This window comes from Cherax quadricarinatus, chromosome 32 (genome assembly GCF_038502225.1).
Source record: "Cherax quadricarinatus isolate ZL_2023a chromosome 32, ASM3850222v1, whole genome shotgun sequence".
Classification (NCBI taxonomy): Eukaryota; Metazoa; Arthropoda; class Malacostraca; order Decapoda; family Parastacidae; genus Cherax; species Cherax quadricarinatus.
Genome location: NC_091323.1, coordinates 29,556,225 through 29,568,586, shown reverse-complemented (window position 1 = coordinate 29,568,586; position 12,362 = coordinate 29,556,225). Strand labels below are relative to the sequence as shown.

General features: G+C 38.2%; 1 protein-coding gene across 1 annotated transcript in view; it reads left to right on the top strand.

Annotated features, from left to right (window-relative positions):
* The window catches only part of sll (adenosine 3'-phospho 5'-phosphosulfate transporter 1), a 67,012-nt gene that overhangs the window by 20,181 nt on the left and 34,469 nt on the right, over positions 1-12,362 (top strand). The window contains exon 4 of the mRNA XM_053778872.2: positions 11,665-11,889. Coding sequence (XP_053634847.2) covers positions 11,665-11,889 — 225 coding nt within the window. The remainder of the gene's footprint in view (positions 1-11,664; positions 11,890-12,362) is intronic.

The following is a 12,362-nucleotide window of genomic DNA, read 5'->3' as shown; positions in this document are numbered from 1 at the left end:
ATGGAAGAATATAGAATGACTTCGAGAGTGTATAAATCTGTAGTGGAGGGAAGGTGGGGTAGAGCTCGGCCTAGGAAAGGTTGGAGGGAGAGGTTAAAAGAAGGTTTTGTGTGCGAGGGGCTTGGACTTCCAGCAAGTATGCGTGAGCGTGTTAGATAGGAGTGAATGGAGACAAATGGTTTTTAGGACTTGATGTGCTGTTGGAGTGTGAGCAGGGTTATATTTATGAAGGGATTCAGGGAAAGCAGCAGGCCGGACTTGGGGCCTGGGGATGGGAAGTACAGTGCCTGCACTGTGATGGAGGGGTGTTAATGTTGCAATTTTATAACTGTAGTGTGAGTATGTCTCGGTAAGTCAGTGATGGAGTGAATGAGGGTGAAAGTGTTTCTTTTTCGGGCCACCCTACCTTGGTGGGAAACAGCTGATGTGTTAATAAAAAAAAATAAAATTACTTACAGAGAATGATTTTGCTTTTAATACATTCTTTTACTATTATATCCATTAGCTCCTTTATTTTAACTGTAAATATCTACTGTAGTTCATAAACTCACTTGTTAAAATAATTAAGGTGCTATTAGATACTTAAGTGTATAACTGAATTATCAATTCTGTAATAATCCCTTTTTCTTTCGAATTTTTACAAGTTTTAGATTAATCACGGTGTCTTAGTCATAAGTCTAGTTGTAGATTCAATATAAATCTTACTTCATTTTACTCAGAAAATCTAGTTTGCAAAATTACTCTCATCCTATGATTACAGGCATAGATCCTGACGTAAACATTTTGTAAAATGAATTACACGAATCAACCAGTAACTGTAATTACTACACAGCAGACCAAGCAAAGACATTACTCAGTGCAAACAATAACATAACCATCTTTAACTACAATGTCAGATCCTTGAGCAAACATTATGATGACCTCACAGCATTACTCAGCTCCCTTCATTCCAATATATCAATCATCACACTCACAGAAACCTGGCTTAAGCCTGATATTACAGATTTCTATACCATTCCTGGCTACATGGCCATACATAACTGTAGAACAGACCAGTAAGGGGAAGGAACAGCTATTATTATTTTTTTATTATCACACTGGCCGATTCCCACCAAGGCAGGGTGGCCCGAAAAAGAAAAACTTTCACCATCATTCACTCCATCACTGTCTTGCCAGAAGGGTGCTTTACACTTCAGTTTTTAAACTGCAACATTAACACCCCTCCTTCAGAGTGCAGGCACTGTACTTCCCATCTCCAGGACTCAAGTCCGGTCTGCCGATTTCCCTGAACCCCTTCATAAATGTTACTTTGCTCACACTCCAACAGCACGTCAAGTATTAAAAACCATTTGTCTCCATTCACTCCTATCAAACATGCTCACACATGCCTGCTGGAAGTCCAAGCCCCTCGCACACAAAACCTCCTTTACCCCCTCCCTCCAACCTTTCCTAGGCCGACCCCTACCCCGCCTTCCTTCCACTACAGACTGATACACTCTTGAAGTCACTCTGTTTCGCTCCATTCTCTCTACATGTCCAAACCACCTCAACAACCCTTCCTCAGCCCTCTGGACAACAGTTTTGGTAATCCCGCACCTCCTCCTAACTTCCAAACTACGAATTCTCTGCATTATATTCACACCACACATTGCCCTCAGACATGACATCTCCACTGCCTCCAGCCTTCTCCTCGCTGCAACATTCATCACCCATGCTTCACACTCATATAAGAGCGTTGGTAAAACTGTACTCTCATACATTCCCCTCTTTGCCTCCAAGGACAAAGTTCTTTGTCTCCACAGACTCCTAAGTGCACCACTCACCCTTTTCCCCTCATCAATTCTATGATTCACCTCATCTTTCATAGACCCATCTGCTGACACGTCCACTCCCAAATATCTGAATACATTCACCTCCTCCATACTCTCTCCCTCCAATCTGATATCCAATCTTTCATCACCTAATCTTTTTGTTATCCTCATAACCTTACTCTTTCCTGTATTCACTTTTAATTTTCTTCTTTTGCACACCCTACCAAATTCATCCACCAATCTCTGCAACTTCTCTTCAGAATCTCCCAAGAGCACAGTGTCATCAGCAAAGAGCAACTGTGACAAATCCCACTTTATGTGATTCTTTATCTTTTAACTCCGCGCCTCTTGCCAAGACCCTCGCATTTACTTCTCTTACAACCCCATCTATAAATATATTAAACAACCACGGTGACATCACACATCCTTGTCTAAGGCCTACTTTTACTGGGAAATAATTTCCCTTTTTCCTACATACTCTAACTTGAGCCTCACTATCCTCGTAAAAACTCTTCACTGCTTTCAGTAACCTACCTCCTACACCATACACCTGCAACATCTGCCACATTGCCCCCCTATCCACCCTGTCATATGCCTTTTCCAAATCCATAAATGCCATAAATTACCAGAAGATATTAAAGTAATCCAATCTGAAAATCAATTTAAGACTCTTCTCAAAAACCACTTAATCACCCTAGACTAAATGCTAAATGCTCAGTACACATTTACTCACCTATGTACTTCCACATCATAACTGAAACAATCACTTTGAACCTTTTATCCATTGTTGACAGGAATATAATTTATTTATTTATTTATTTATTTAGTAATTTAAGCATACAAACAGAGGTACAAAAAATACAGGTAAGAGCAGCATGCTAAAGCCACTTATATGCATAGCATTATGGGCTGGCTTAAAATTAACTTAAGATTAACTAAGCAATGATGAAATCAGTGATAAAACATTATTGTAAACAGATAACTATAAAGCACAAATGAGTATTACAAAGACAGGTCATATGGTTGCATGCATTGCTGTACATTCAGTCGAATGGAGTATTCTGTTAGGTAGTGTATTTAAAAACATAATAAAGTTAGATTGGGTCCTAGGTTTAACATTTGTGTGATATAATTGTGAGTAACATATAGGATATACAATTTATAAGGTTCAGTTATTCAGTATTTATTTGGTATTGAGTGAGTAAGTGATCTTTGAGAAGAGACTTGAATTTATAAACAGGTAGTGTTTCTTTTATATTTACAGGTATTGAATTCCAGATTTTAGGGCCTTTTATGTGCATTGAGTTTTTGCATAGCGTGAGATGGACACGAGGAACATCAAAGAGTGATCTGTGCCTTGTGTTATGGTCATGTGTTCTGTTGAGGTTGGCAAGGAGATGTTTGAGGGGAGGGTTAATATCAGAGTTAAGTGTTCTATGTATGTAATAGGTGCAATAATAAGTATGGATGTTTTGTATGGTGAGTAGGTTGAATGTTTTGAATATTGGTGGAGTGTGCTGCCTGTAGTGAGAATTTGTTATCATTCTAACTTCAGCCTTTTGTTGGGTAATTTTAGTATATAAATATATCTTTGATTTATACAAATTTTGATTCATTTATAATTAATATTCTATTGTACAACTATGAAATAATTACTTTCCTACTGTACAACTATGATATACTACTCCTTAGTATTAAGTAGAATGTAAGCCAGTAATGTTAAGTTGGTCCATAATGCCTAGGCATAATAGAGGTTCTCTTTGCATTGCAACCCACTATTGTATATACACAATCTCAATGTACTGTTTACAAAGATATTAAATAAATAAATAAAAATAAATAAATACTACCACTCCCACCTTGGTAAATTTTAGAATTTTACTGGAACTGTAGAGCTAATCACAAAGGATAATTATTATCAAAATATGCTAGGAGTTACATAAAATTATGGGATCACCACCACCAACAACAGTATAATCAGTATAAGTGAGCATGCAATACCTACAGTGTTATCTTGTCCTGTTTTGTGATGAACCTTATCTAACCTAACCTACAATGCTATCTGTTGCTGCCTACTAAACAATTTTGCAAAAATGCAATCTTGCAGTTTGGCATGACTAAAGGATGTGAGGGGCAAGTACAGTGGTATATCGGTTTTCCACCTGTATAGCATCTGTTCCTCTATACAGTGGACCCTCGGGTAACGATTTTAATCTGTTCCAGAGAGCTTGTCCTTAACCTATTTTATCGTTAGCCGAATTAATTTTCCCCGTAAGAAATAACGGAAATCCAATTAATCCGTTCCAGACACCCAAAAGTATTAACAAAAATTTTTTTTACATGAAATATACAATTTCCTACACAGAAAACAATGATACATGAAGAATAAATGCTACATGAAGAATAAATGACACTTACCTTTATTGAAGCTTTATTGGTGAGTGATGAGATGGGAGGAGAGGAGATGATGGAGGTGTATTATTGTTTGGAAAGGGAATCCCCTTCCATAAGGACATTAGGTACCAAGTCCTTTTCCGGGGTTACTTCCCTTCTTTTTTTAATGCCACTGGGAACAACTTGACAGTCCTTAATCGGGTTTTTCATCATTGGCCGAGCCAGTATTTTTTCGCTAAAACGCATCATTATCCGATTTTATCGCTACCCGATGTCATCGTTACCCGAGGGTCCACTGTACATACTTATACATTACCATACCTTCTATATTCTGATGTTTATTCTGGAGGTAATTATGTATTCCTTTTAGTTTTGTAAAGTTTTAGTTTTATGTTTATGGTGGAATTTTTGTTGTACAGTGGTCCCTCGTTTTTCGTAATTAATCCGTTCCTGGAGCCGTTACTATAAATGAAATTTACGATTTACGAATCAATTTTCCCCATAAGAAATAATGTAAATACAATTAATCCGTTCCTGACACCCAGAAGTATTAAAACAAAAAAATTTTTTTACATGAAATATACATGTAGTACATAAACAATACAATGGGAAATGATGAATGAAACATTAACAGCATAACACTTACCTTTATTGGAGATTCTTCTTAGTGTATGGGAGACTGGAGGAGGAGGAGAGAGTGGATTGTTTATAGTTTGGAAGGGGAATCCCCTTCCATCAACACCTCAGGTACCATTTGCTTTTCTGGGGTTGCTTCTCTTCTCTGTTTCTTAATGCCACTAGGACCACCTCGAGAGTCACTGGAGTCCTGTCTCGCAAAATAACGGTGGAGAGAGCTCTGTTTCTGGCGTCTCTTTAACACTTCCCTAAAATGGCCCAAGACTTTGTCACTGTACATGTTGCCAACCTGGCTTGCAACAACCTTGTTAGGGTGATGTTTCTCCATAAAGCTTTCCATCTTACCCCACATAGTAAAAATCTCTTTAATTTCTGAAGAAGGCACCTTCTTCCATCTCTCTTCCTCCTCCTCTGCAGCAAGATTCTGAGCTGCGATGTGTTGCTCTTCCTGCTGAAGCTCTTGCAGCTCCTCAGTGGTGAGCTCTTCATTGTGGTCTTCCACCAATTCTTCCACATCCTCCAAACTCACATCCAACCCCATGGAACTCCCCAGTGCCACAATTGATTTTACAACAGACATAGGCTCATTAGGGTCAGTCCCAAATCCTTCAAAATCCCTCTTGTCGACACATTCTGGCCACAATTTTCTCCAGGCAGAGTTCAAAGTCCTGGTAGTCACTCCCTCCCAAGCCATACCTATGAAGGTTATGCAATGGAGGATGCTGAAGTGTTCTCTCCAAAATTCCCTTAGGGTCAAGTGAGTGTCTGTGGTCACAGTCAAGCACCTGTGAAACATTGCTTTTGTGTAGAGTTTTTTAAAGTTTGCAATAACCTGCTGGTCCATGGGTTGGAGGAGAGGAGTGGTATTCGGGGGCAAGAACTTTACTGTGATGAACCCAAACTCATCGAAAATTAGGTCATCCAAGTTTGGAGGATGAGTAGGTGCATTGTCCATTACTAGCAGGCACTTGAGATCCAATTTCTTTTCCAGGAGATACTCCTTCACACTAGGGCCAAACACTTCATTGAACCACTCGACGAAAATTTCCCTCGTGACCCATGCCTTACTATTAGATTTCCAAAACACACACAATTTACTCTTCATAACATTGTTTTTCCTGAACACTCTGGGATTTTCAGAATGGTACACTAGTAATGGCTTCACTTTGAAATCCCCACTAGCATTAGCACAGAACATTAGTGTCAGCCTGTCTTTCATAGGCTTGTGTCCTGGCATTGCCTTTTCCTCTTGTGTAATGAAGGTCCTCTTTGGCATTTTCTTCCAAAAGAGGCCTGTTTTGTCACAATTGAACACTTGTTCAGGTTTCAGTCCTTCAGCCTCTATGTACTCCTGGAATTCATGCACATATTTTTCAGCCTCCTTGTGGTCCGAACTGGCAGCCTCACCATGCCTTACCACACTGTGTATGCCAGTACGGTTCTTAAATCTCTCAAACCAGTCTTTGCTGGCCTTAAATTCACTCACATCACCACTATTTGCAGGCAATTTCTTTACTAAATCTTCATGCAACTGCCTAGCCTTTTCACAAATAATCGAAGTCATAAGAGTATCTCCTGCTAATTGTTTCTCATTTATTCACACCAACACTTCTCAACCTCTTCCAGTACTGGTGATCTCATTTTTGTCAGCATAGTTGCTCCCTTTGCAACAACAGCATCCTTTATTTCCTTTTTCTTGGCCACTATGGAACATAAGGTTGTGTAGGGTTTCTTATACATCCTGGACAGTTCGGCCACACTTGTACCACTTTCATATTGTTCAATGATGGTTTTCTTAAATTCAATCGTATTTCTCACCTTCTTTACCACAGGCTTGGCACTAGGAGCTTTCTTTGGAGCCATGGTACCTTATTTAGTACTTGCAAGCACTAAAATAAATGGAATATTATGAAATATTTCGCTGGAGCACGTGAGGGGACCTTCGCTCACTGGTAAACAATGCCAGACTGGCTGCCGCCCCGGCTCACGCCATGGATACGCATCCCGGACGAACTACGACTCGTGAGTCAACCTATGAAAAGCGAGTCCATGTTTATACGAAAATACCCCTATGATTGGCGAAATTTACGATTGCCGGGAACTACGAAAAGCGGGGGACCACTGTACTAGTAAAATAAAAAAATCATTGTAAATTTTTTAGTTATTGTAATTTTGCACAAGCTTCTTAATCTCACTGCATGTCAAAAAAATGTTTTATATGAATTTTATTAACTTTAAGGCAAGTTTTACTTTTTGGTATATTCATGGTTAAGAGCTTGCAATGTGCAAATTTTTCAAGATACGAGCAGTTTCTCGGTCAATTTTTTGCTTCCAGATGCGAGCGAAATTTCAAGATGTGAGTGGGCCTCAAGGGAGGTTCCTTGACGCTGGTGAGGTGCTCTTGCTCTTGATCTAGGGAATTGGATCTCGGTTGTTTGTTGGACTATCTTATTGAAACTTAGGCAATGTATGATGGAAAGATGCTTCTTAACGTACACCAAAATTGAAAGAAATCGGATCGTAGATTACGGAGTTCACTTCTCAGCCATTAGCTGCCCCTTAGCAGTGTATTTTTGTATGGTTTTTATGGTTGTATTCTTGTTTTTTGGGTCTCATTTGATAGAATGGAAGATATATTACAGAAATAGATATGATTTTGATTTGTTTCACAATGAAAAGTACCTTGAAATTGAGGTCAAAGTAGCAGAAATGTTTGATTCTTTGGAGATGTTTAAGAGTAGACAATACATGTCCACCTGGCCAGTCTCATACGCAGTCGCGAATGGGTTGACATTATTTATACGATTATTACATTATTGCAGTAGTCTGCATAAAAGTAAATCATCTGCTTTTTGTGTGAATAAAAATTCCAAATTGTAAGCAAGAGTATTTTTATAAGAATATGTAAGTACTAATTAATAATAATAATGCATTGGAGATAAGTAATGACGCTTATGTAAGTCATTTCCGAAACATTTTGGAAGGGAGGAAGAAACAAAACTCCTTGGACAGTTTTTTATTGAAAGGCCATGCAGATGAAAGTGTGACATGCATGGAGAAAAAGCCAAAAATCAGTGAATAGTGAAGTAACATTAAAATAAAAATTGTAGCAGTTAAGTGTGTTGGAGCTATGTAATGACGCTTGCTGTGCCCAGCATCTCTTCTCCATCTCCAAGGTAAATGCTCTATTACTACATAATTTTTTTTTTTTTCAACAAATTGGCCGTATCCCACCAAGGCAGGGTAGCCCAAAAAGAAAAACAAAAGTCTCTCTTTTTAAATTCAGTAATTTATACAGGAGAAGGGGTTACTAGCCCTTTGCTCCTGGCATTTTAGTTGCCTCTTACAACACGCATAGCTTACGGAGGAAGAATTCTGTTCCACTTCCCCATGGAGATAAGAGGAAATAAACAAGAACAAGAACTAGTTAGAAAATAGAAGAAAACCCAGAGGGGTGTGTATATATGCTTGTACATGTATGTGTAGTGTGACCTAAGTGTAAGTAGAAGTAGCAAGACGTATCTGAAACCTTGCATCTTATGAGACAAAAAATGGACACCAACAATCCTACCATCATGTAAAACAATTACAGGCTTTCGTTTTACACTCACTTGGCAGGACGGTAGTACCTCCCTGGGCGGTTGCTGTCTACCAACCTACTACCTACAATAATTTCTTTACATTAGATATTATTATTTTCTTTGATCAAAGAAACGAATATCCACAGACGCAAGTGCCTTGAATGAGCACTAATCACCATATTATTATTATTATTATTATTATTATTATTATTATTATTATTATTATTATTATTATTATTGTTTTCCTTATGAAACTACATAATAGTACTTAAGAGTTTAATTTGTTTTATGACCTTGCTCGTATCTGGATTTGCTCGTTTGCAGAGTAAATTTTCCTCATTTAAATTAATTGAAACGGAATTAATGCGTTCCAGTGGAATTCGAGGCACGACAAAATACTTCAATATTTCCCTAATATCAACTCTACGGGTTATTTATCTATCACAATTCATGTAATATGACATAAACAATATTAATAACATAAAATACATGTCATATGTGGCTAGTGGTGGTGACAGCGGCCATTGTTGTTGGGGTTTATAGGGCCACCACAGCTACCATTCCTGCTCTTGACTATATGTGTAGAGAGACTACAATAACCCAAAAAGTCAGACAGAGTGACTTATATTTGCTACACTTAATTGCTACACTCTTAATGCTAAACTCTTAATGCTACACTTAATTGCTACACTCTTAATGCTACACTTTGTCACTGACTCCTCCTGCTTTAGTATTGTACATATCATAGAAGTGGCCAAGTCTTTAACTCTCCATCTAATTTATCTATGATTTCCTGCTTTAATTCCATAGAAATCATCCTCTTTTTCTTCTCAGCACTGTCCTTTGCACTTGCTTTCTTAGGACCCATGGTTAGAAACAAGAAATAACTGCACGAAACGTAAGGAAAACACGAGAATTCCCTTCACGGCGAGTGGAGTGGACTGAGCGTTGTTTTGATACATACTACCATCTCGTGGTGGCATTCAGAAACTCATAGTATAGGGTACAACAAGGTTGTTTTCAGGGTACGAGGTCTGCCACTGCTGCTTCATGTTGTCTGCCACTGCTGTTTCATGTTGTCTGCCACTGCTGCTTTATGATGTCTGCCACTGTTGCTTCATGTTGTCTGCCACTGCTGCTTTATGATGTCTGCCACTGCTGCTTCATGATGTCTGCCACTGGTGCTTCATGTCTGCCACTGCTGCTTCATGTTGTCTGCCACTGCTGCTTCATGTTGTTTGCCACTGCTATCTGATGATGTCTGCTCCCACTTTTGGTAGCGTGTTGAAGAGCTTTCCAATATGTGAAGGTTGAGGGGCAGTGCCAATTGGATAGGTATTGGACGGTGACGTCATTTGTTTACTCTTGAGCATCACCAAAGAATCGAGCATTTCTGCTACTTTGAGCTCAGTTTCAAGGTACTTTTTGTTGTGAAACCAATCAAAATCATATGTATTTCTGTATATCTTCCATTCTATCAAATGAGACCCAAATAAACGAGTATACAACCATAAAAACTATACGAAAATATACCGCTAAGGGGAGGCTAATGGCTGAGAAGTGAACTCCGTTATTTATGGTCCGATTTCTTTTATTTTTGGTGTATGTTAAGAAGCCTCTTTCCGACTTACATTGCCCAAGTTTCAGTAAGATAGTTCAACAAACAACTGAGATCCACTTCCCTAGATCAAGAGCAAGAGCCCCTCACCAGCGTCAAGGAGCCTCCCTTGACGCCCGCTCGCATCTGGAAATTTTGCTCGTGTCTGGAAGCAAAAAATCAACCGAGCAAGTGCTCACATCTGGAAAAACTCGCACGTGGATATACTTGTAAGTAGAGGCTCCACTGTATTTCTTACCTTAAATTGTGGGTGCTGGTGTTTGTTGATGATTGTGAAGAGAGTGGAGAGTTATGTTGTGGTCCTACTGGGCTGAGGTGGATGGTAGAGGTACTGGTACTGAAGATGATGGTTGTACTGGAGTGTGCATAAATTCTGTAATGGATTTTTGTTCTATTTTACCCTGCAGTACACTATATAACTCACGGTAAGGCATCAGCTGCTCTAGACATCGTTTTAGGGTCAGTCAGTCAGTTAAGTCAGGTCAGTCAGGTCAGTCAGGTCAGTCAGGTCAGTCAGGTCAGTCAGGTCAGTCAGGTCAGTCAAGTCAGTCAAGTCAGTCAAGTCAGTCAAGTCAGTCAAGTCAGTCAGTCAGTTAGTCAAGTCAGTAAGTTAGTCAGGTAAGTCAGTAAGTCAGTCAGTCAAGTCAGTAAGTGTCATTCAGTCAAGTCAGTAAGTCGGTCAGTCAGTCAAGTCAGTAAGTCATTCAGTCAAGTCAGTAAGTCATTCAATCAAGTCAGTAAATCAGTCACTCAAGTCAGTAAGTCAGGTGTGTTAATTAAAAGATCAAAACACAATTCAACAAGAGAGAGAAGTGGAACTGAATATTATTATTCACGAAAGCTAGTATGTATGTTGGTGTCAGGAGTGCCGAGTGTTGGGGGATGGCGGGAGGTCTTCCCTGCTCACCTACAACAAGGGAGCTTGAGGGAGGGAATGGCTGCCACTACTTGCCACATAATGACATAGTATTTTATTCATTCTAGAGTATATATCAGGTTTCTATGTTATTTATATTGTTTATTGTGTCATATTAGGTGAATTGTGATAGATAAATAAGCAGTAGAGTTAGTAGTAACGAATTGTTGTGCCTCCCGAGAGCCGGAGTGGATTAATTGTATTTCATTTAATTTAAATGAGGAAAATTGACTCAGCATACGAGCAAATCAGGATATGAGCAAGGTCACAGAAAGGATTAAACTCGTAAGCAGAGGTTCCACTGTAGAAGTAAATGGGTAAATGATATTTGTTACATAATTGTATTTAACCCATAAATGGTCCAAACGTATATATATGTTTTTTTCAACATTTGAAAGTATGTAAAAAAAGTAGATTTTTTTTTTTACATTTGAAAATGTGTAAAAAAACTTTGATCTTCTTTTTTTTTTTTATTTGAAAATGTGTAAAAAACATAGATCTACTTTTGGAGCACTACGCATGTGAACGTAGATCTGTTTGGACAGTTTTAGAGTTAAAGAACAAATTATATTTTCTATTATGTTTAGAATATGTGAATCTGTATATTATTATTGAGGAATTGAGGGCTGTAAAATCTTTCATGATACTACTGGAAGACAAATAATGTTGATAAAAAGCCTTGAAATATTTGTATCATTCTTTTCTCAGGAATACCAGAACTCTGAAGGCAGTATTGGCCACTTCAAAGACTCCCAATTCTTGGTGTTTATCAATCGCATTTTGGCCTTCATGTTAGCAGCTACTTACCTTGGATTTACTAGACAACCAAGGCACACAGCACCCATCTATAAATATTCATACTGCTCATTTTCAAATATTATGAGTTCTTGGTGTCAGTATGAGGCACTCAAATTTGTTACTTTTCCCACACAGGTTTGTAAATAGTATTTGTTGTTAACTCCTATTCATATTACAGTATTTTTAAACCTTTAATTAAGTTTTTGTTTTACAGTACTGTATACCATATGTAATCATATTAACAAATTAAATGCAATACTAATTTTGATACATTTTGAATGTAGGAAATTCAGTGATTACGTAAGTTTAGTTTGCTTATATTTGGTATATCTGGTCATATTTAATTTTTGTTTCGTGGAGTTGTAGTTTCTCAAGATTATTTTAAGACATATTTTACTTATTTCCCGGCTTTTAATTTTAGGGACTTATACTTTTCTTGGCTTTCCTGTATTTTAATAGACACTTAGCAAGCTGAGACTCTCTGTAATATTTTGCTCGAGTCATATAGATAAGCACACACCTAAAATTCTAAGGTGTTGGAAAGTCTGGTATGTATTGATGATAGATCGGAGGGAACTTGATGTCATTAGGTCACGTGTTGGTTCATG